The sequence below is a fragment of the Echinops telfairi genome, unplaced genomic scaffold (assembly GCF_000313985.2).
Source record: "Echinops telfairi isolate 266 unplaced genomic scaffold, ASM31398v2 ScPeMD7_3509;HRSCAF=4178, whole genome shotgun sequence".
Classification (NCBI taxonomy): Eukaryota; Metazoa; Chordata; class Mammalia; order Afrosoricida; family Tenrecidae; genus Echinops; species Echinops telfairi.
In genome coordinates this window covers 214401-236922 of record NW_022107407.1, presented here as the reverse complement: position 1 = coordinate 236922, position 22522 = coordinate 214401, and the positions used below count along the sequence as shown (strand labels likewise).

At 37.2% G+C, this 22522-nt stretch overlaps 1 protein-coding gene across 2 annotated transcripts in view; it reads right to left on the bottom strand.

Moving 5' to 3' along the window:
- Positions 1 to 22522, bottom strand: part of MTR (5-methyltetrahydrofolate-homocysteine methyltransferase) — a 179638-nt gene that overhangs the window by 47941 nt on the left and 109175 nt on the right. For both annotated transcript variants that reach the window (XM_045294252.1, XM_004709823.4), the window contains exons 16-22: positions 20823 to 21002; positions 18736 to 18852; positions 18031 to 18171; positions 14203 to 14292; positions 12943 to 13095; positions 11313 to 11420; positions 9889 to 9989 (exon numbers count right to left, since the gene is read on the bottom strand). In XM_045294252.1, the coding sequence (XP_045150187.1) occupies positions 9889 to 9989; positions 11313 to 11420; positions 12943 to 13095; positions 14203 to 14292; positions 18031 to 18171; positions 18736 to 18852; positions 20823 to 21002 (890 nt within the window). The remainder of the gene's footprint in view (positions 1 to 9888; positions 9990 to 11312; positions 11421 to 12942; positions 13096 to 14202; positions 14293 to 18030; positions 18172 to 18735; positions 18853 to 20822; positions 21003 to 22522) is intronic.

The window sequence follows — 22522 nt, the reverse complement described above, 5'->3', positions numbered from 1 at the left end:
TCTTTAGTAAGCCCCACTTGTCTATTTTACCTTCCTATGAGTGTTTAGCCTTCCTTATTTCTGATAGCCCACGTCCGCCCTGTGCTAAGGTTCTTAACTTTGTCCAAATTTTCTCATTGACGATCCTGATAGTTTTGGGTTTTACCTCAAGGTCAGTGATCCACTTTGAATTTGTTCTTGTATATGGAGTGAGGTATTGAATGATTGTATTTCATTCTTCTATAGGCTGATATCCAGTTTTACAGCACCGTTTGTTAAATAGGGCATCTGATTCCCATTTGATATTTTTGGGGGCCTTTGTCAAAGATCAGTTGTATGATGCTGTTTTAATTTCTGGATATTCTGTCCTTATCCATTAATCCAAGTATCTTATCATTATGCCAATACCATGCTGTTTTGATAACTATGACTATATAATAAGTTTTAAAGTCAAGCAGTGCAAGGCCACTCATTTTGTTTTTCCTCTTGAGAAGTTCCTTGTTAATTCTGGGCTTCTTCACTTTATACATGAAGTTGGTAGTCAGATTTTCCCATTTCTTTGAAAAATAATGCTGGAATTTGTATGTGAGTTGCATTGAACTTATATAGTGTCTTAGAGACGAATATCTCACTGACAGGGTGGGCAAAAGACTTGCACAGATTTCCAAAGGAGTACATCCAAATGGCCAATAACATATGAGAAAATGTTCCTGATATTAGTCATTCGGGAAATGCAAATCAAAGTATTTATGAGATACCACCTAACACCCACAAAGATAGCCCAATTCAAAAAAACAGAAAGCAACAAATGTTGGAAGGGGTGTGGTGAGATAGGAACTCTCATTCACTGCTGGTGATCTTGTAGATATGTATACTGTGGAAAGCAATCTGATAATACAGATGGAAATCGAGCTACCATATAATCCAGCAATTCCACTACTGGACATATACCCCCCCAAAGTAAGAAATAGACCATGCATGATTCTACATCTGTTCTCCAATGTTCATAGCTGCACAGTTTACAATTGCAAAAAAATTGGAAACAGTCTAAATTTCCATCAATAGATGAATGGATGAAAAAACTCTGAGGTGTACACCCAATGGAATACTACACATCCCTAAAAAATAGTGATGGAACTGAAATGATGAAAAACCTCATTTTGTGTAAAGACTTGAAGGAGGATATCATGCACAAAAGGTCAAGTACAATGTAAGTCCACTGAGGTAAGTTCAAACAGCAAAATGGGAATAGGGAAAAAGCATACAACTCAAAATTCCTGGGCTGAGAACTAAATATTCTGGCATGAGCCATACCAAACCCAATGAATCATGTCATCAAAAACAGATGAAGATTAGCACCTGTGTTGAAAGGCATCTTTTGCCACTCCTCTCATATGCCATTAAGGCCTACAGAGGGGTGGGGTAAGAAAAATGATGGCAATGAGGGGTCAGGGCACTAACCAACCCATGAGGCGGGTATTATTTACATTGCCATAGGAAATGGAGAGCAAGAGTAGGCCTCATTCCACTGTGCCAATCCTTGAGGGCGATATTCCTACTCGGAGCAGCATGTTTTCAGAGATGACAGCAGAGCCGGCCTCAGTCCAGGACGTGATGTCCTTTCCCTAGATGACAGCACTGCAGAGGACAGCTCTGAAGATACAGTGCCCACAAGGAGGCAAATCAAGAGGGGAGGTCAACAGACTAGTGATGGAAGCAAAGTCACAAAGTCCCCGAAGAATCCCAATCTTAGACTTCTGACTCAGGGGGCAGCACTTGGCATCTCATCTGAACTGGTTAGGGATCACTCACAGGGGACCACACTGAAAGGCCAAAGGGGTAACTGGGGTGGGGGGTGGGGAGAGGGGCACTAGACCACTTCATCCTTGACTGCAGGAATAGCAATGAGGAATTTCAGAATGCTTGCCTTTCAGATATGAATGTTGAAGACTAAAAGGGTGTATGTATTGTTCGGTAAGCGGAACCCAGGATATGTAACCCTGAAAGAAATAAGGACTGGACTGATGGTTTATGACATGTCCTGCTCTCTATTTAACAGAGAAACATTCATCTCCTCTATGTCAGAAACCTGGTTAGACTTGTGACTATTTGTATGGTGTTTTTTTGGGGTTTTTTTTTTGGTGCCTATCTATACAAGATAGTCAGAATAAGCAATTTTATGGAGAGTCACTGGACTGACAGTTCCTGAGGGGCATGGGCGGGGAGGAGGGAGGGGGAGGTGAGCAGTGAGCCAATAATGATGGCTAAAGGGTTCTAAGGAGGGTGTAGCTTTTCTGGTCATGTTTGATCAATTAAATTGAATCTGAGAAGTATTACTGAGAGGTGAATGATGGTTAAGTATGACAGTGGGAAGAAAAAAAAAGAAAGGAGGAACAGGAATGGGAATAGTGATACCTGAAGAGTAGGGGGAAGGTGGGGAGAGGGAGGAAGGAGGAACCAATAGCAATGATCAACACATTACTCCACCCTCCCTCCTACCCAGGGATGAACAACAGAACCATGGGAGAAGGGACACAGTGGTCAGTGGATATGAAAATAATAATTTATAATTTATCAAGGGGTCATAGGCTAGGGGGGTGGGGGGGAAGAAGTGCTGACACCAAGAGCTCAAAAGAAAGTAAATGTCTAGAAAAGAATGATGGTAACATATATACAAATATGCTTGATATAATTGCTGTATGATCCTTATAAGAGCTCTAAGAGCCCCCAATAAAATATTTTAATTAAAAAATATATGTATTTGCTTATATATGTATATACATGCAAATGCAACGTGGAAGCAGATGGACTTTGGACCTCTACGTAAATCTTCTCTCAGTACAAAAGCAGTTTGTACCGAGGCATTGCATGATACTCACCTTGCTGACACTATCACTGAAGACAAAATGGGTGCACAAGCAATGTGGTGAAGAAAGCGGATGGTGCCAGATATAGCATCTGGGATCTTAAAGGCTTGTAGTTAAACAAGAGGCCATCTAGCAGGGAAGCAAGAAAGCCCACATGGAAGAAGCACACAAGCCCATGTGATCATGAAGTGTTCACAGGAAAAGGTATCAGAAGTTCAAAAACAAGCAACCAAATCGGTGTACAGGGGCAAAGATGGAGGAGAGACCCAAAACTCCCCTGCAAGATAATTGAACAGTCCCTCTTAGAAGGGTCACAAGGAAAGAATGACAAATCCAGGGTGTGGTATAGCACAGATGGACCAAATAACTATCTTATAATTTTTTAATATTTCCTTCCCTTACGATTATGGTTTTCATTTGTTTTACTTTATTAATCATGTCAGATTTGTGCAGGTTAATTTGCATATTTAAGATCATTTGATACATGAAAGCCGAGGTAAATAACCCTGCAGAAACAGTAACAGGAGTAACGGTTCCCTGAGGAATAGAGTGTTGGGAAGGGGGGAATAGGGAGCTGATAACAATGATTATATAACCCTACTCAATGGGATATATTGGACATGTAAGATATGGTTGAATAAATGAATAAATAAATATCTAAATAAATAAGTAAGGGTTCTTTGGGTGGTATGGTAGGGGAGGGAGGAGATAAAGGGGAGCAGATATTAAGTTATCAAAGAGTTTAAGAAGAAAATGTTTTGAAACGGATGGTGTTAGCAATTGTACAGCAGTGCTTGATATGATTGAATTATGTAATATTATAACTGTAAGCGCTCCCAATAGTTATTTTTAAAAATTAGCATGCATTTCATGTCAACACTTCTTAAAATCAAATAGGCAAGTCCTTTTCTTTTTAATTACAAAAATCAGTGTTTCAGAGCTGTCATATGACATGAGTTGGTGACGTTAAATGCTCAAAGGCAAGAGAAAACTTAATGCTCACCACACACCCTGCCAACTGTTTCAATTGTTCGACTTTTTCTCATATTTTTACTTTAAAATTAATACTCATGAAATCTTTAGTAAAAAGCAACATATTTTCATAGCCACAATAAATATATTTAGCTCTGTCAACATGAACATGGTGGGAAATGAATACTGCAGTTTTAAAAATATGGCACTGCAGGTTGTAACAGAAGCAAGAAGGTGCCACCCTATATAACTGGGTTTTATGAAACAACAACAAAGTTTAGATTGTTGCATATATAACAATGAAAATCACAGAATTCATTTAAATCAACATGTATATTTCAAAAATGACCATTTTTTAATGCTGTATATATATATGTCTTAAAATAATCAGTACAATAACAAGAATTATCTTGTTCTCATTTATTTCTCTTGTTTTAAGAAGAGTGTATTTTAGGAATTTTTATATGCATGCTTGCCCTCATTTGAGGAAAAGCAAGAAGACTACTGTGAGAGGTACCTTTAAGTCAGCTACAGCCCATAAAGATCCTGTGCACAAAAGAACAAAACACCTCACAGTTCTGTGTCATACTTATAATTATTCCCTGTCCCAAGCCCATTGTTTTGCAGCCACAATGTCGATTTTTCTTCTTGAGGGCCTTCTTCTTGTTTTCCTCCACTTTACCAAGCATGATGTCTTTCTCCAGGGTCTGGTCTCTACCGACACTATGTCCATAGTATGTAAGGCAAATTCTTGCCTCTACACAGATTGGTTTGTCATTTTAGCAGTTCATGATACTTTCAATGTTCTTCTCCAGCACCAAAATTGAAATACACAGATTTTTCGTCAGTCTTCCTTACTCAATATATCCAACTTTCATATACATATGAGGCAATGAAAAATATCATGGCTTCAGTCAAGTGCATCTAATATTCTTGACCCTACCCCCTCTCCGTCCCGTAAAGAAGCCTTGTGCAGCAGACCTTGATCTTCTTCAGCAAGTGACTCAAGTTCTCTTCACTTTCCAACATTCAAGGTTGTGTCACCTGAAGACCTCAGCTTAACAAGTCTTGCTCCAATCTTGATGCCACATTCTTCTTCATATAAGTCCTCCTCTCTGATTATTTGCTCCAGATATAGATTGAATTAGTATAGTGAGAGGATACAACCCTGACACACACCTCTCCTGATTTAAACCATGCAGTATTCCCTTTTGTTCTCACAAATTGCCTCTTGATCTATGTTCTACTTCTGGATAATTACAAAGAAGTGTTCTGAAATTCCAATTCTTTTCAAATTTATCCACAATTTATTATGGTCCACACAGACGAATGCCTTGGAATATTCAATAACATACAAAAAATATCTTTTGGTATTCTCTGCTTTCAACCTAGATCCATTTGTCATCAGCAATAATATCTATTGTTCCATGTCCTTTTCTAAATCCTGGCTGAACCTCTGGTAGTCTTTGTCAACATACTGCTGTTGTTGGATAACTTTGAGAAAAATGTTACTAGCATGTGACAGCAACATTTTTTTAAATAATTTGAGCATACTGTTGGGTCGCTTATCTATGGAATACATATACATATGGCTCTCTTCCAATCAGTTGGCCAAGTAGATGCTTTCAAAATTTCCTGGTATAGACAAATAAGTGCTTCCAGTGCTTCAGCAGCTTGTTGAAACATTTCAGTTGGTACTCCATCAATTCCTGGAGCCTTGTTTTTGACTAATGCTTTTAGTGCAGCTTGAAAGTCTTCCTTCAGCACCACTGATTCTTGCTCACATGCTGCCTCTTACAACGGAGGAATGCCGACTAGTTCTTTTTGGTACAGTGACTGTATTCTTTCCATCTTCTTTTGATGCTGTCTGCATCATTCAATATTTTGCCCATAGAACCTTTCATTATTGCAGCTCTAGGCTTGAATTTTTTCTAGAGGTCTTTTAGTTTCCAGTATGTGAACGTGTTTCCCTTTTGGTTTTCTAATTCCAGGTTTTTGCACATATTTTTTACTTTGTCTTCTGGAGCTGCCCTTTGCAACTTTATATTCAACTCTTTGACTTCATCATTTATTCCATTTAGGTGTGAGACTTTCTTTTCATATCCATTTTGACCTTTTCTGTCTTTCTACTGACCTTTTACTTTCTTCATGAATGATGTTCTTGATGTCCTCAGGACTTTTGTCATTAGTGTTCAAAGCAGCAAATATGTTCTGGAAATTCAGGTGAGATAGGCTGGCTCTTAGGGACTTGTTTTGATTTTCTTCAGCTTTATCCCAAACTTATATATGAGCAATTGATGATCTGTTCCATGGTCAGTCCCTGGCCTGGTTTTAGCCACTGGTATTGAGTTTCTCCATCATCTCTTCCCACATATGTCATTCATTTAATTTCTTTGTATTCTACATTGAAATCTATGTGTACACTTCCTCTTTTGTAGTCACCTTATATTATTAAAAAAAAAGTATTTTCTATGAATAAGTACTAGGTCTTGCAAAATTCTCATCATAAGGATCTCCAGCTTAGTTTCTATCACCAAGACCATATTTTCCTTCCTTGGTTTCCAACTTTTGCATTCCCGTCACCAATAGTTATCCACACATTTTGATGACATGTTTGAGCAAAATGTGACTGAAGATGCTGGTGGAATTCTTTAATTTCTGAATCACTTGCTTTGCTGGCTGGTGCATAAACTTGAGTGATGAATGCCTTTTATTGTATTTCCTTGATAGATATAATCCTGTCACAGTCAGCATTGTACTTCAAGGCAGGCATTGACATGTCCTTTTTGACAAAGAATGCAATGCCATTCCTCTTGATTGTGTCATTCCCAGCAAAGTAAACCATGCTTTTCTGGTTCAAAATGGCCAACACCAGTCCAGTTCAGCTCACTAACAACTAGGATATTGATCTTTATGTGTTCCATTTAATTTTTTATGACTTATACTTTTTCTACATGCATACTTCATACATACAAAGTTCAATTATTAATTCATGCTTGTAGCCATTTCTTCTTATATTGAGTTGAGCCTCATTAGCAAATGAAGATACCAAAGGCTTTCATCCCACAGGCTTTACTCTATGTCAACAAGATTGATTTTATTTTGAGAAGGCAGATTCTCTTTGGTCATATTTCGAGTGTCTTTCATCCTGAAAGGCCCATCCTCAGGAACTATCTTTGACAATGTTCTAATTTCATTCATTAGGCCTACAGTATCTGACAATGTTTCAAAGCTATGAGTAAGGTTTTCAGCTATTTCGTGTAAAGTTGACAACTGGTTCCTTCTCTGCTTTCTGTTCCTTGTCTGGAAGCGCCACTGAAATCTGTTCACTTCGGGTTGACTCTGCTGGCATTTGAAATATGCCATTTGAAATACCAGTGATCTAGCTTCCAACATCACAACACACAAGCCACCACAGTATGTAACACTAGAAGACACATGGTGGAGATGTTACAGTGCAATAAAATTTGGGGATCTGAACATATCTAGACATGTAATAAGGAGCCCTGTTGGCACTGTAGGATAAATTTTGGGTTACTGTGGTAGTTACATAATCTGTTGTCAATTTGAGACTTAAGAGTAAGGGGGTGGAGTTTAGCCTATCAATCAGGTCACAGTTGATGACCTCATTTGGAGGCGTTAAGGAAATAAGTAACTCGTTGGAAGCAGGACACACAGACATACTCCCTGCAAGACACTCCTGTTGAGAAGACACATGGAGCTATGCTAGAGTCCTGGAGCTGAAGGAGCCATGCGGAGACCCCTGCCAGCACTGAGATGCTTACAACACCACTGGATCCACAAGACTTTCCACCCACTGACCTGTGATCTTCCTGCATTCAGCATCATTGCATGTCTGCGTGAGTCTGGAGAGGAATTTATAGATTGGTATAGAACATATGGGCAAATAGCAGACTTTTGGACTGAAAATGAACTGGGCTGAAACGTTTTCTTAATGCACAATTACTCTTTGATATAAAGTTTTTCTCTTATACACAAGCGTCTATGAATTTATTTCTCTAGTCAATCCAGACTAACACAGCTACTAGCCTCAAGGTCAGTGGCTTGCACTCACCAACCAGCCACCTCACAAAAGAACCAGTAGTCAGTTTACTTCCATAAAGATGTATAGCATTGGAAACTACTGGGATCAGTTCTACTCTATCCTGTAGATTTATGTCAGAATGAATTCCATACAGAGGATTAGGGATATATTTCCCAAGAGTTTAATACCTCAAAACTATCTATCACTTCTCAAATCATACAAGGCCTCAATCTGTTTCCTTTTTCTTTTTTAAAATAATTCTCCCCCTGCCTGCCCCCAGCTCCCCCCGCCCCCCCGCCCCTGCCCCCCACCACACACACAGACACACAGCCTTCTTGGTTCATTTTCTTTCATCATCCCCTTTCTTCTATGGTTTTGATCCTGCTCTCCTTGCTTCAGGGTTATTATTGTGTTTCTCAATTTTATAGAGTACAAATCCTACACTAGATAAGGATTTGTAAACATATAGCTTATAATGGCAGGCAATATCCAGGGCTTTTGATTCCCAAAGCCCACGTTATTTCAATTTACCGTCCAGTTTTGTTTTCATTTGCAAGTACATTTATCTGTAATATACAATATTTTAAAATTACCCTTAAGAAGTTTGAAACAACTTAGTTGTTTTGGATGATAAATGGTGCAAAGTAACTTAGAATATTTCAAAACAAATGCAACTTGAGAATTCTACCTCTGAATCACTCACTATCACCAACCAACAAGGGCCTAGGATACAATTAAGTCAACTCTTATTAAAGTCTAAGAATGTTACTGTCATCTAAAATAATAAATACAAAGGTGCCTCAAAATATAGAGGGGGAGGGAGGAGAAAAAAGAGGAGCTAATATCAATGGCTCAATAGAAAATAAAGGTCTAGAAAAGAACAATGGCAATATATGTACAAATAAGCCTGATACAATTGATGTGTGGGTTGCAATAAGAATTGTAAGAGCTCCCAATAAAATGATCTTTTAATTTAAAAAAATTTATAGATTCCATTCTCTTTTCATGCCATTTTCCCACAAACTTATTGTTGTCCTCGTCTATATTATTAAAAGCAAAATTCCTCATTTCTATGAGGAGAGATGCTAACTCTTTTTACAATGAGTAAGCAGGCACATAGAAATGCTGATACAGCCAGAAAAAAAATCAGCGATACTGACACCACTCCTCCCAACTCCAGCCTTCTTAAATGGTTCTTCATTGCATTTAATAAGCTCTGTTATGGATGAAAACATCAGTAGTAAGGATGAGGCTTAAAAGGAAATTGTTACTGATAGCAGAACATAACTCAAGGAGCACCACTGTAATCCCTTTAAGCTTCTCTTCTAGATAAGAGAAAATCCAAATTAGAAACAAGTCAATAATGGCAAATGTCTGTTGTTTGGTCATGGTAAACTTTTCATTATAAAGAATATTCTCAATAAACTTTTCCTATAGGCAACCAGCTCTGACATAATTTTATGAATATTTACTCAGTATAATGATACACATCAGAAGAGAATTTTAGTTCTGTATATTTCAGAAACTAGATTCACTATTCACCAAAAAAGCATACATGGTTCTGTTCTAAGCAAAGTAAAATGGAAACTGTACAACAAAATCTTCCTACAAAACTCAGTTTAGCCCAGGGTTCATATGATCTCAACTCTAAAAATTATTTTAGATAGTCTATTTAGAGAAAATAGGAAACGGTGATAAATACAACTGAAAATAGAAGACATCTAATATGTTAGCCATTAGAACTTAAATTCTATGGTCAATGCTAAAGAAGGTTCTTGGTTGCTCTATCACTAATTAAATTTTTAAAAACCACTGTTATTATATTTTTCATTCCTTTGACAGACAGATTCCATAGATAATGGAATAAGATAACATTCCATTTGATATGGAAAAACATGGAAGTACAGGTAAACAAAAACAATATATTATAAAGTTCCTCTACCATACAACTGCCACCCCCTACCCCCAAATTTACTAGTAAATATTTCATCGAGCTAAGTTCAGGAATCTAAGTTCTTCACTTACCTGAAGTTATTGCAGCCAAGGACTACACCAACTATGTTCTTTCCTATGTCATGCACATCCCCTTTAACAGTGGCCAACACAATAGTGCCTTGGTAAAGATCCTGAGGAGAAAGGGAAACAGTCAAGCACTAATTGCTGTTATCATGTTAGAGCAGATATTACCTAGTCCTCTAATGTCTTATAGATATTGATACAGAAAGCAGTTTAACACAAGTGAAATCATTTGAAAGATACACGCAGAATTTGTCACAGGCTGTCTAAACAGAAAACCATAAATCCAACTAGTTCAAAGGAAACCTACATTGTTGGCTATTTCAGGGGACTAAACTTTTTAATTAAGATCATGAACTCAATCACATCAGTGAACAATTTATGTACCAACATAAAACAGTCTTATAACTTAAGGCAATATTCTTCACTGTCCAAACCCGATTGGGTTTAATGTTAGAAGTAAAGGAATAGGAAAGAGGCAGAGTGAGAACTTAACTAAAATATGTCCAATCAGAATTGAAAAACCAACATAACAACCCAGTGCAGAAGAATATTCAATTATTTCCTATTTCTTTACCATTGCTATAACATGCATTGTCAGCATCAACCGAAAAAGAAGAAGAAAAGGCATATAGGAAAACTGGAATGTTTATGAACACAAGCTATGTCTGGTTTCTGCCATTCACAAACTCCAATCAATTTAAGAATTCAGGATACTAAGGATCAGAACCGACTGAGAAACACAGAGAACTAAACATCTTAAAAATAAAACAAACCAAAAAAGCTTTGGTGATTTACTACAGTGGAGCAGCCAACAAGAATTAACCTGTATCTAGAAGTGATGCCAAAGACATTAGCAGTATACAAAGAATATTCAGTTAAGGCTTTTCCAAAAACAGGCATTACTCAATTTCTTCAAGTGTAGAGACAGTCTGGTTCACAAAACCTGACAGAGTAAGAACTTTGTAAAAGGTCGGTGGATGAATAAATAGAGAAATGAATGAGCTGCTTTTGTCTTGAAAACATGGGCTTTGGTTGAAAAATTATGTTTATTTTGAGAATTTCATAAAACCATATGAATAGGAAAATCCTGGATTATCCTGATACTTGATAAAAGAAAGAACCAATGCCTGCTCACGTCTCTATTTTATCTTCAGGGAAACCCAAATACTTAACACTCCATACCCTCTCATTCCCCTCCCACTGGCATCTGCACCAACTCCTTAGTGGGGAGTGGGAAGGGAGGAGGAGGGGTAAAAAGGAAGATGAGCTGATTCTGGGAACCCAAGAGGAAAGTGAATTTTGGGAATGATGAGGGCAACAGATGCATAAGTGTGCTTTACACAATTGATCTATGTATTGTGATGAATTGTATGAGCCCCAATAAAATGATTTAAAAAAAAAAAGAACAAAAAGAGCCCTCAACAACTTGCCGCCTCTTTTATTGTCCCAGTGAGCACTCTAGCTTCTTCCTTTTCTTTTTCCATGAAGGGAATCAGGTGGCCAACAGCCTTCTTCATGACCCGAGCTGACTTTATGACCTAGGGAAATAAAAAGAGTTAGATACCTTTATCAAATGACCTCCTACTTAGTCTGGAGGCTAAAATAAAACAATCCTCATAAGTGGATTAATAAGCAACACCATTTGTTAAAACAAAACAAAAAACTGAAGTTGTCAAGGATTTCGTTTTACTTGGAACCATATCCACTGCCTTAAAAAACAGCACCTCAGGAATCAAAATGATGTATTGCAATTAACAAAGAGGTCTTACAAAAGACCTCTTTAAGTATTAAAACACAAGATGCCATTTTGCAGACTAAGGTGCACTGACCCACACCAAGGTATTTTCAACTGTTTCATATGCTTGGGGATACAGGACAACGAATAAAGAAGGCAGGGGAAGAATTGATGAATTTGAATTTTTCATGAATACTGAATGTACTACAGATGGCAAGAAGTACAAACAAATCTATCTCAGAGGTACAGTCAGAACGTTTACAAATGAAGGTGACAAGACTTTTTCACACATACTTTGGATATGTCATCAGGAGGGACCAATCCCTGGGAAGGATATCATGCTTAAAGAAATAGGGGGTCAGTGAAAAAAAGGACTATCTTCAATGAGATAAATTGGCACAGTTGCTGCAACAATGGGATCAAACATAGTAAAGACTGTGAACATGGCACAGAATTAGGTGAGTGTTTGGGTCACTGTGTGTTACAGATAACGTGCTACCACTTGTGAGATCTTAGCAGAAATTAAGAATGTATGATTGATATAGTGGAGTCTTCTTGATAGTGAAAAAGATAAAGAATAAGCTCCTTGTGGGGAAGGCCAATGAATTATGTACAATGAAAAACTACACTAGAAATTTAGAATGTGCAATTTCTTCCCTACAAATTCTTGCACATCATTTTCCCTCTGTCTAGAATTTCTTTAACCATTCCAAGTTATTTAGAGCCTCCAACATTCCTAACCTTCCTTTTCAAAATTCCCAGTGTGTGAGTCACAATTAAGCACTATGCATAAGCAAAAACAAAACCCTTTAGCTTTTTGTATTCCTCCAAGCTAGATGTTCAACAAATATTTGTTAACTAATACGATTTGTAGCTGTTGCAACTCAAAGTACGTTTCTGAGTTTTATTTGAAATATTTAATGGACCACTACTAGAAACAAAGTTTATGTGTTTTATCAGAATATACATCCTTAGAGATAAACACTGACTGGTCATAGTAAATCTTAATATTAATTACATTTGCCCTAGGGTTTATTTTGTTTTGCTGGATAAGAGATACAGGCATTGAGAGTAAGAGGCAGTACAGAAGATTAGAACAGAAAGATTAGGATGCTAAGCATGCCCAGGTAACATATCACCACATCAAAGATGTAATTTTAGACATTATTGGTACTTTTCAATACATTTAGAGAAAGAATCTCCAGCTCTCCATGCCTTTGAGCTCTTGTTCAAATTAAATCCCAAGAGATATACTCAAGGATTCTATATATTACAAGATACAAAAAAGATTCGATTGTGATCATTTTTTCCCATCTTTGGCCCACCTGAGGTAGAAACATTTTCCCAGCTCCAAAAAGATCCCCAACAACTTTCATGCCATTCATTAGGGGTCCTTCAATTATATACAGAGGTCGAGAATATTTTTCCTGGTTTAACCTGGCTTCCTCAGTATCTTCAATAATATGTTTCTCGATGCCCTATAAAAAATAATAAATGAATAAATGAAAATCACATAAAAAATCCCCATTTACATCCAAATAGCCCACAAAGGAAGAATTACAAAATGTTAACTGGATGGGTTAAAGTTCTGTCTTTTATATCTAATCCAGGCATTTTTTTATGCTTTGCTCCTCTGGTTCCCTTAATTAAAATATAACAATGGTCTTATACACACATTTGGGGATTAAATGAAATAACCCATATAAGGTACTTAGTTGGTTTTTCTGTGTAACATATAAAAGTGTACAAAGAAGTACTCATAAATAAAATTCAAATTCATAATAAAACATAGTATTCCAAATTATATATTAATACCATATATACTTGAGTATGAGCTGACCGAAATATGTGCTGAGGCACCTAATTTTATAAAAGCTGCGTTAAAAATGTGCTGAAACACTCGGCTTATACATGAGTATATATACAGTAAATATCTCCTATGAAGTCCATGTTTTTTCACTGTAATGGTAAAGGGATGAAGAAACAACAGTAAGCAAAAGCCTTAGTTGAAAGCTGAAACCCATGAAGTCCTCCACTGTAGTGTCCAACCTCCACTAATTATGTCATACTCCCCTGGAGGCCCCAGGGCAAGGATTTTTGGAAGTGGCTGACTAGTTTGACAACCTGAAATAAGTGAACTGCACAAGACTTCTAGAATCAAAAAGAAACCTATTACTTTGTTCGCTAGACTCACAAATAAGGAAACTGAAGATGAGATCATTTATCTTTCCTAAAATTCCAGTCATCAGAAGATCCAGAATTTACTTGCTGATTGACATCTAATTGGTCTAAAACAGGGCTTCTCAGTCTCAACGTCATCAATATTTGTGGCTGGGTAATTCTTCATTGTGCGGGCTATCTACTGTGCATTACAAGGTATTTAGCAACATTGCCAACCACTAATATTAACAGCACTGCCAAACACTTTTAGCAATGAGAACTATCTCCAAATATTACTATGTTACTTTGGGGTCAAAATCAGTGTAATGAGACCACTGGTTTAGTCTCCTCCTCCAGCACTAACATTAAGCATGTATGATGAGTCCCAGCACGTCTATTTTATGCTCAGTGTTTCCACGACTCACCTTGACAAGGGCGTACTCAAGGCGCTCTTCAATGGGTCCATTTCTCCACTCATCTGTCTGAATGACTTTCTTTCCTCCTTTTCCATGAGTCTGAATCAAAATTAGAAAACAAAGAAGGGAGCTTAACTAAACCATGTGGCAGCAAAAATTGTGCCATACTCTTTTCTTAGGTTTCCAGTAACTAAGAAAAGTGCTTAGCATGAATTAAGATCTCAAAAACTGTTTGAGAAAGAAGAGAAAAACAGAAATCTTTCAGAATTTAAACACTTATTAAAAAGGCAGATGAGGTTTCTGTTTTTTTTTTCCTTCTTTCCTAAAAGATAAGGATTGGACAAAATATTTCCAAGGCAATAGAACAAAAAAGATGAGCTTTTAAAGCTCTCAACTAGGATTACCATTATTCATAAAAGTGTAGGGAGGCTATAACCGAACTAAGTGAGACATGATTTTAGAGGGGGCACATTAAGAGGTTTAAGACTCAAGTCTATGCTCTTGAAGACTTTGTGGGAAATAACCAAAGAAAGGTAAACACTGAGAATGACATTGTGTCAAAGGTTGAATGAGTATATGATATAAACTAGAGAATTTTGAAGAAAGCGTGGTCATCAGAAGCTGGGGTTTGATGAACAGCTTTGAGGAGCTGGCTTTTGATAAGGGGCAGATTGAGCAATGGGACCAAAGTGGAAATGAACATAGTACCTGTATGAAGTAAACAGAATTGCTTTATCTGTTTCTCTATCTCAACTGTTGGCAACAGCTGCCCAAACCAGAAACCTAGGTATCAATTCTGAATCTCCAGTCATTCCTCAAATTCAACTAATCACCTAATCCTAATGATTATACTTCAATATTTCTTCTCTCCACTCCCACTTCTATGCTCATAGTCAAGAAACTAACTGGTCTTTGCAGTACAGAATCACTCTGGTCCCCAATATAACTCAGAGGGGATTTTCTAATATGCAAAATCTGACTATCATTCTGTAAAAGTCCTCTCAATACAAAGCACCAACCCTTAACATGCCACACTTGGTCCTGGTCTGGTTTTTCCCTACGGCTTCATCTTTTTTGAGTCCCAACAAGTATCAGCCATCACGAGCAGTTTGGATACTCCTAATCCTCAACGTCTCAATGTCATACCAGGGTACTTCTTTCTCTTTGTAAATGACAAGAACCTGATCCAGGTAACGCTGGCTCCATTTGAGCAATTAGAATTATTTGTAGAAAACAGATTGCCAGATGCTTGTTAGGACAGGATCTAAACTCTAGTCATCTTTGCTCCCAAGAGCTGCTTTCGAAATCTACATTCTGTCAACAATAAAGTTGATAAATCAAGGCTGCATCAGTTTTCTTCACTGTATTTGCTTATGCACCCATTTTGTCTTCAGCGATCTTGTCAGGAAGGTGAGCATCACAGAATGCCGGATTCTTAGAACAAAGTATTCCTGTGTTGATGCAGTAGTTGAGTTGAGGCCCAATGTCCATCTCCAATCTTAATTCTTAACTTATAGATATGAGTACATAGTTCTATCCCCTCTAGTTATATGTATATATATATATATTTTAACATATATACATGTCTGTATTTAGACCTTGATATAGTTTATTATGCCAGCCTGGCCGATAGGATTAACTGAAGGGCGGAGAGATAATGGCTTGGTGAGCCTCGCCTTTCTTGTCTCTTGCTCTTTGATCATCGGACAAGTGTGCGCCTGCCTTGCTTGTTCTTTGCCTCAATTTATAGGCTACATTACCTGTGGGATGCCTAGCCTGTGGACTGTGTCTCTGTATGTTTAGGTCCCTTTAAGACATCTCTGGAGCTAGGGACTGGCAGATGGGACTGGTGGTTAGTTGACAGTTGGTGATCTGCCTTGTGATTGGCTGCTGTGCTGAGATAGCCTCACTCTATAAATAGAGGGAGATCTGGCAGCAGAGAGATGAGAAGGACTGCTAGTCTCTCACAACTCTGAGCCATTTGTAGTGCTTATAATTTAACTGTTCATTTCTTATATTACATATTTATCTGTATATGATTTAATAGTTCACTTCTTGTTATATATCTAATTATATGATTTAACAGTTCATTTCTTGTTATATATCTAATTATCTTTATAAATAAATATATTTAATTATCAGCAATTTGGTTTTATCTCTCTAGAGAACCCTGTCTAACACAGACCTCTATAAATGTCCTTTGCTTCCTGGTTTGTTCCTCTATTTTCTTTTACTTTCCTATGGTCCTACCATCATCATGTTCGGTGCCTAGCTACCAAAAGACATAATGTCTTGGATATTAAAGGCTTGAAGATAAACAGCGGCCATGTGGCTCAGAAACAACAAAGCCCACATGGAAGAATTACACCAGTCTGTGTGATCATTAGGTGTTGATGGGTCCAAGTATCAGGCATCTAAGGCCCAGAACAAAATCATATTTAATGTGAATGGGGTGGCAGGGGAAGCGGAGGGCATGGAGTGGAGACCCAAAGCCCATCTGTAGATATCCCCTCACAGAAGGGTCAGAGAGAAGAAATGAGCCAGTCAGGGTGCAGTATAGCAACTTTCCTCTAGTTCTTTGGTGCTTCTTTCCCCCACCCTACTATCGTGACCTGTGACCTCAATTCTACCTTACAAATCTGATTAGTCCAGAACATAAACACTGCTACAGATAAGAGCCTGCAACACAGGGAATCCAAGATAGATAAATCCCTCAGGGCCAACAATGAGAGTAGAGATACCAGGAGGATTAGGGGAGGGTGGGAGGGAGAAAGGGGGAATCGATCATAAGGATAAACCTACACTCCCTCCCCAGGGGATGAAAAGCAGGTGAGGGGCGATGGAGGACAATATAAGATATGAAAATAGTAATCTATAACTGATCAAGGGTTCCTGGGGGGGGGTGTTGGAGAGGGAGGGGGAAGAAATTAAGGGGCTCGGGTGGCAAGAGAATGCTTTGAAAATGATGATGACAGCTTAAGTGCAAATGTGCTTGACACACTGGATGAATGTATAGATTGTGATGAGATGTAAGTGCCCCCAATAAAGGTAAGAAAAAAAAATCAAGGCTGCAGCTTATATTGTCCTAGCCTTCTGCCAGTACATTAGCATTTCTACCAAGAGTTTTAAATTCAAATTTGAATTTGGAAATCATTCACATAGTTGGCAATAAAGTATGTTAACATTTCTCCAACATGCTTTGTTAGCAAAGTGGCTTCCTCACTAATCACTCTCTTACACTAACTAAAATGTTGGGATTTAAAATTTTTAGATATAAGGTTTCCTTAATATGAATTCTAGGAAGTGATACCCAAGAGAGACACTTGTAAAACTGTGCCAGACATACCATATATAATGGATGAGTATCATCTGCTTTTTGGATTAAGTATAGTTCTCATTTCAATAGATCTGATGTGTATTTTCAAGCCTTGAACTTTAGAGCCCCAAATGGACCAAATTTTAACACGAGCAGGTTCATATATGTGCAACAATGGAAAATAGTCACCAGTAACACAGACCCACAGAAAACACAAATAGCTATTTTTAATGATGAAGAAAATATTAAATAATGTGGGAAGGTAGTTAACGATAAATGTTACTTTGATAAGAGGAAATTTTATATTTTAAAATAAATTTAAATAAAAGTAAGTTAATATCACTGAAAGAGTCTAGGTATGGCCTATTTCTCTTGAACTCTTTATATAAAATTCCATTGACCCAAAGTGTCACTTGGGTGACATATTTTAAATACTTGCTTCTCTATAACGAAGGTTTAATACCACGAGTAATATAATGAAAGATAGGAAAAAAACACCCACTGAACATTTTCTCTTCTACCTGTGTATAACGTAAGAGCTTCTCCGTAGCTTCAGGATCTTTATTCCATATGAGATCCTCACAGAGGTGCAGAAGGTCCTTAGGGATATCATCATATACAGGGAGGTTTCCAGCATTCACTATCCCCATGTCCATACCAAACTAAGAGTAACAGAAAGAAAACTAAGGTCTTCCACTCATACTCTATATTAGGGATCACCTTTTTCCCCCCTATCACATTAAAAAGATTTGAAGTCATACAATCATTGTTGCAACTACTTAATTGTGCTGCGATAGTACGAATATTGTCATTGACAGTCAGTCCCTAGGCTATGAATACCTAACTTAACTACTAATTTGACTTAGACACACTTAAAAACAGATTTCTTTTTGTAACTTGAAGATTGTATAAGGGACAAAAGAACAATTAAAAAAATTCAAACCTGTTACCAGTAAGCCTATTCCAACTCACAGCATATTCACAAGACAAAGTAGTACTGTCCTACTGCATTTCCAAGGCTATAATCTTTACAGAAGTTGACTAACACATCTTTCTCCTGCAGAGCAGTGCATGGGTTTGAGCCACCACTCTTTCAGTTAGCAGCTGAGTGCTTAACCATCAATCAATAAAACTTTGCTCATATATTTGGCCTGCAGGCTGAAGTTTGCCAGCGTTGACCTAAATCCAAGCTGTTTTCAACAAGACAAACAGGTCTTCAACCATACCTTGATTGCATGGTAAAGAAAAACTCCATGCATTGCTTCTCGAATGGCTTCCATTCCTCGAAAGGAGAAAGATAGGTTGGAAAGACCTCCACTTATTTTTGCTCCAGGTAATGTTTCCTGATTAGAAAAAACATTTAATGAAAAAAGATTCCCCTGTTTTAACCAATGCAATGGTTACTTCTCATAGAATTTATATATAAGAAGAAAACAGAACACATAAGAGGACTATTTTATTAAACATAAACCAAAACTTGACATACTATGGAATCATCAGCCATAACTTTACAATTTTTCTATCAGATTCAAATTTTCCTAAGGGCAGGTACAAAATAAAGGAAAGAAATTATGCTTTTGAATTATAGTATTGATGGAGAATACCAAATATACCCATGGATGACCAAAAGACAAACATATCTCTCCTGGAAGTACAGCTGGAATGGTCTTTTAGAACAGATGATGGGGAAACATTATCTCACGTACTTTGGATATGTTATTAGGAACGACAGTCTCTGCAGGAAGACATGATGCTTCATAAAGAAAAGGTTAATAAATAAGGAGACCCTAACCTAGACGGATTGACAGGGTGGCCGCAACAATGGGGTGAAATATAATAACAACTGTAAGATTTCACAGTACCAGGCAAGTGTTTCATGCGGTTGTATCATAGTTGTGAGTCAGTACTGACGCAATAACATCTAACCACAACAATAATATCTCTGTAGTAACCAGGACAATGCAAAATACTTGAGTGCCCCATAAAATATGTACTTAAGAATGACAGTGATGTAAGAGTCAGAACTAGAGATAAATATAAGCAGACAGTTAATGAGGCTCCTAACACACCTTATATCAATATCAAGTATTAGCATCCATGTGGAACAAGAGGAACTCATTTATTATTAGTTATAGTGTGAACTGGCTTATATATTTGGGGAGACAGTGTGTCTTTATCTACTGTTATGTCCCAATGAAAATAAGTCTACTTCTTAGTATGTTCTGTAGAGAAAGTCATGCACATCCACCCAAGATATATATACATGAATTTTCATGGAAGCATTGTTCATAATGTGCCCAAAGTAGAAACAACCCAAATGTCCATCAACAACAGAATGGTTAATTACAAAGTAGTTATACAATAGTAGATATAATAATATATGCAATATACTCTTGCATAACTACTTTTTAATTAAGGATCTACATATAACCTCCTGTCTGGGGGACAGATAACAGAAAAGTGGGTGAAGTGAGACATTGGACAGTGTAAGACAGGACAAAATAATAATAATTTATAAATTATCAAGGGTTCATGACGGAAGGGGGGAATGAGGATGGAGGGGAAAAATGAGAAGCTGATACCAAGGGCTTAAGTGGAGAGCAAATATTTTGAGAATGATGATGGCATGAGTTTACAAATGTGCTTGACACAATGGATGTATGTATGGATTGTGATAAGAGTTGTATGAGCCCCAATAAGATGATTTTAAAAAAATGAACAAGCTATAACAAAAGTAACCACTTAAAATTAAAATATGAGGCTGTGTAACAAGAGTATACAAGAATCTTATGACTGCAAGTATATTAAGTTGAAAAATTATATTGTTCAGATATACATATGTGAGTGATAAAATTATAAAGAAAAACAATAGAGTGATACCATAAAACTCAGGATGACTGCTACTTTATCAAAATTCAGGATGAAGGCACAAGTCAGCTTTAAACAAATGCAATTAAAAGATCATGTAACTTTTCCACAAACTGAAGCCCTCTTTTATAATTAGAAATCAGCACGAATTAAGTGAGGGGATACTAGCTGTTATATGCCTCATAAATCAATATTAGACACTGTGTTTCCTATATTTCGGAAACTGTATATTACACCACTCCATAATTAAAAATAAGGTTATATAAAAAATGAAATAAAGGCTTTTAAATTTCAGAATAACAATTTAGTACCCAAGAACACGACTATCAACATTCTCCACCCATGAATATATCATAAATAATTAGCTCCAACTATTCACAGAGGCCAAACAAACTATGAATTCAAGCTATGTCATAGGTTGAGAAGAGAAATTATCCAAACTTACTTTAATGGCTTTAGTTGCATGAATAAAATTAATGGCATACAAGTTGTGTTCTTCCATCCCAGTACCAATGGTAAGAATATTGGGGTCAAAGATGATGTCACATGGATTAAAGTCCAACTTTTTTACAAGTAGATGGTAGGCTCGTGTACATACATTGATCTTGGTGTCTATTTCTGTTGCCTGGATGAAAGAACAAAAATATGTTATCTGTGAAAAGAAAAGCAAATTTCACTCATCAAAAGAACTCTATATCTTGCTGTCTTTTTGATTGAGGTTTATCTCTATTTTATTTTATTGTATTTGTATATTTTCCAGTATATTAAATCCAGGATGTGTGAATGTATAGAGTCAGTAACTGGATTTTTAGAGGTGTGGGATGGGAGAAATAGAGAGCTAATAACAATGAGTAGAAAGAAGAAAATGTCCTACAATTGATCGGACAACTCTTCCTCAGGACTGTATGGTGGATTAACACTAAAACTGTTTAAAAAAAAAAAAAGACTACAGCCTTAGAAACCCATAGAGACAGTTCTATTCTGTCCTGTAGGGTTGCTATGAATCAGATTCGAATGGTACCAAGTTTACTCTTTCTTATGACCTACACACTTATTGGAAGGTGACAAAGAATTGTAAGGCTAAGGGAAAAAAATGATCAATATCTAGATTTCAAGGAATTACAATATGCCAAGCTGCATATAAACATTTATTGAGTTACTCAGAGCATCTGAAGATGCTCTTTGTGATTTCATTAGGACAGCAATAACACTGCTTCCATTTAAAAAAAAAGTAACTTATACACACATATAAGAGGGCTTCTAAAACTTCACAAAAATTTTCTATGATCTCTCAATTCCATTACTTTCATTAACTTTTTGAAAAGCCCCTCCTTATATTTTTATTACTTATTAATAAATGGGCTTGCAAAAGTAGACATGCATTTGATCAAAATTCAAACAGTTAAAAAAAACCCAGAGGATTTTAAAGTTAGTGTCCCTCCCCTCCTTCTCTTCACCTGCTTGCAACATCCTTACCTATCACCCAGGAAACTGCCACTGTTTCCTTGGACATTCTTTGACAATCGTCTATGTAGATAAAAGGAAATGTATTTGTTTCCAAACAGCACCCATCATAACACTGGATCGTTAATATATAATGAGGACCAACCTCCATTTTGGAGAATGACTGAAAATGCTTTAGGGGCCCATACAGGGGGAGTGTCCCTTGTGGTATGCACTCAATAGGCCACACTGATATGAGTTTCTGAGTGCATCCTTGGGATGCTGGGACACTGAATATTGGCATGCTCCAGAGGCTTCATCAGTGAGATCGGGTGCGGAATCTCCGCTGGGTTAACTGTTCTCTACCACACACACTTGCAACCTGAGGACTTAAGATGAAAAATTCATGGTGTCTGAGGAAGCAGAAGCAGCTATACCAAGATAATTGAATTGTTGGCAGGCGGACCACTTTGATCTTGCTACATCAATGTTCTCTATGCTGCATCAAGATATATAATTCCAGCAAATCTGTGACTGATGTTTTCCGTGAATATTATTGTAAATATTCCCTGACAATTAAATCACGTTATTTGCGTAAATGGCATCCAGCAAAGAAAGGATGGTTTCTGTACTAGTGAATAATTCAGGTACTGCGACATGGAGTTAGCCTACATTGGCCGGATATCCCTTTCTTGACAGGGC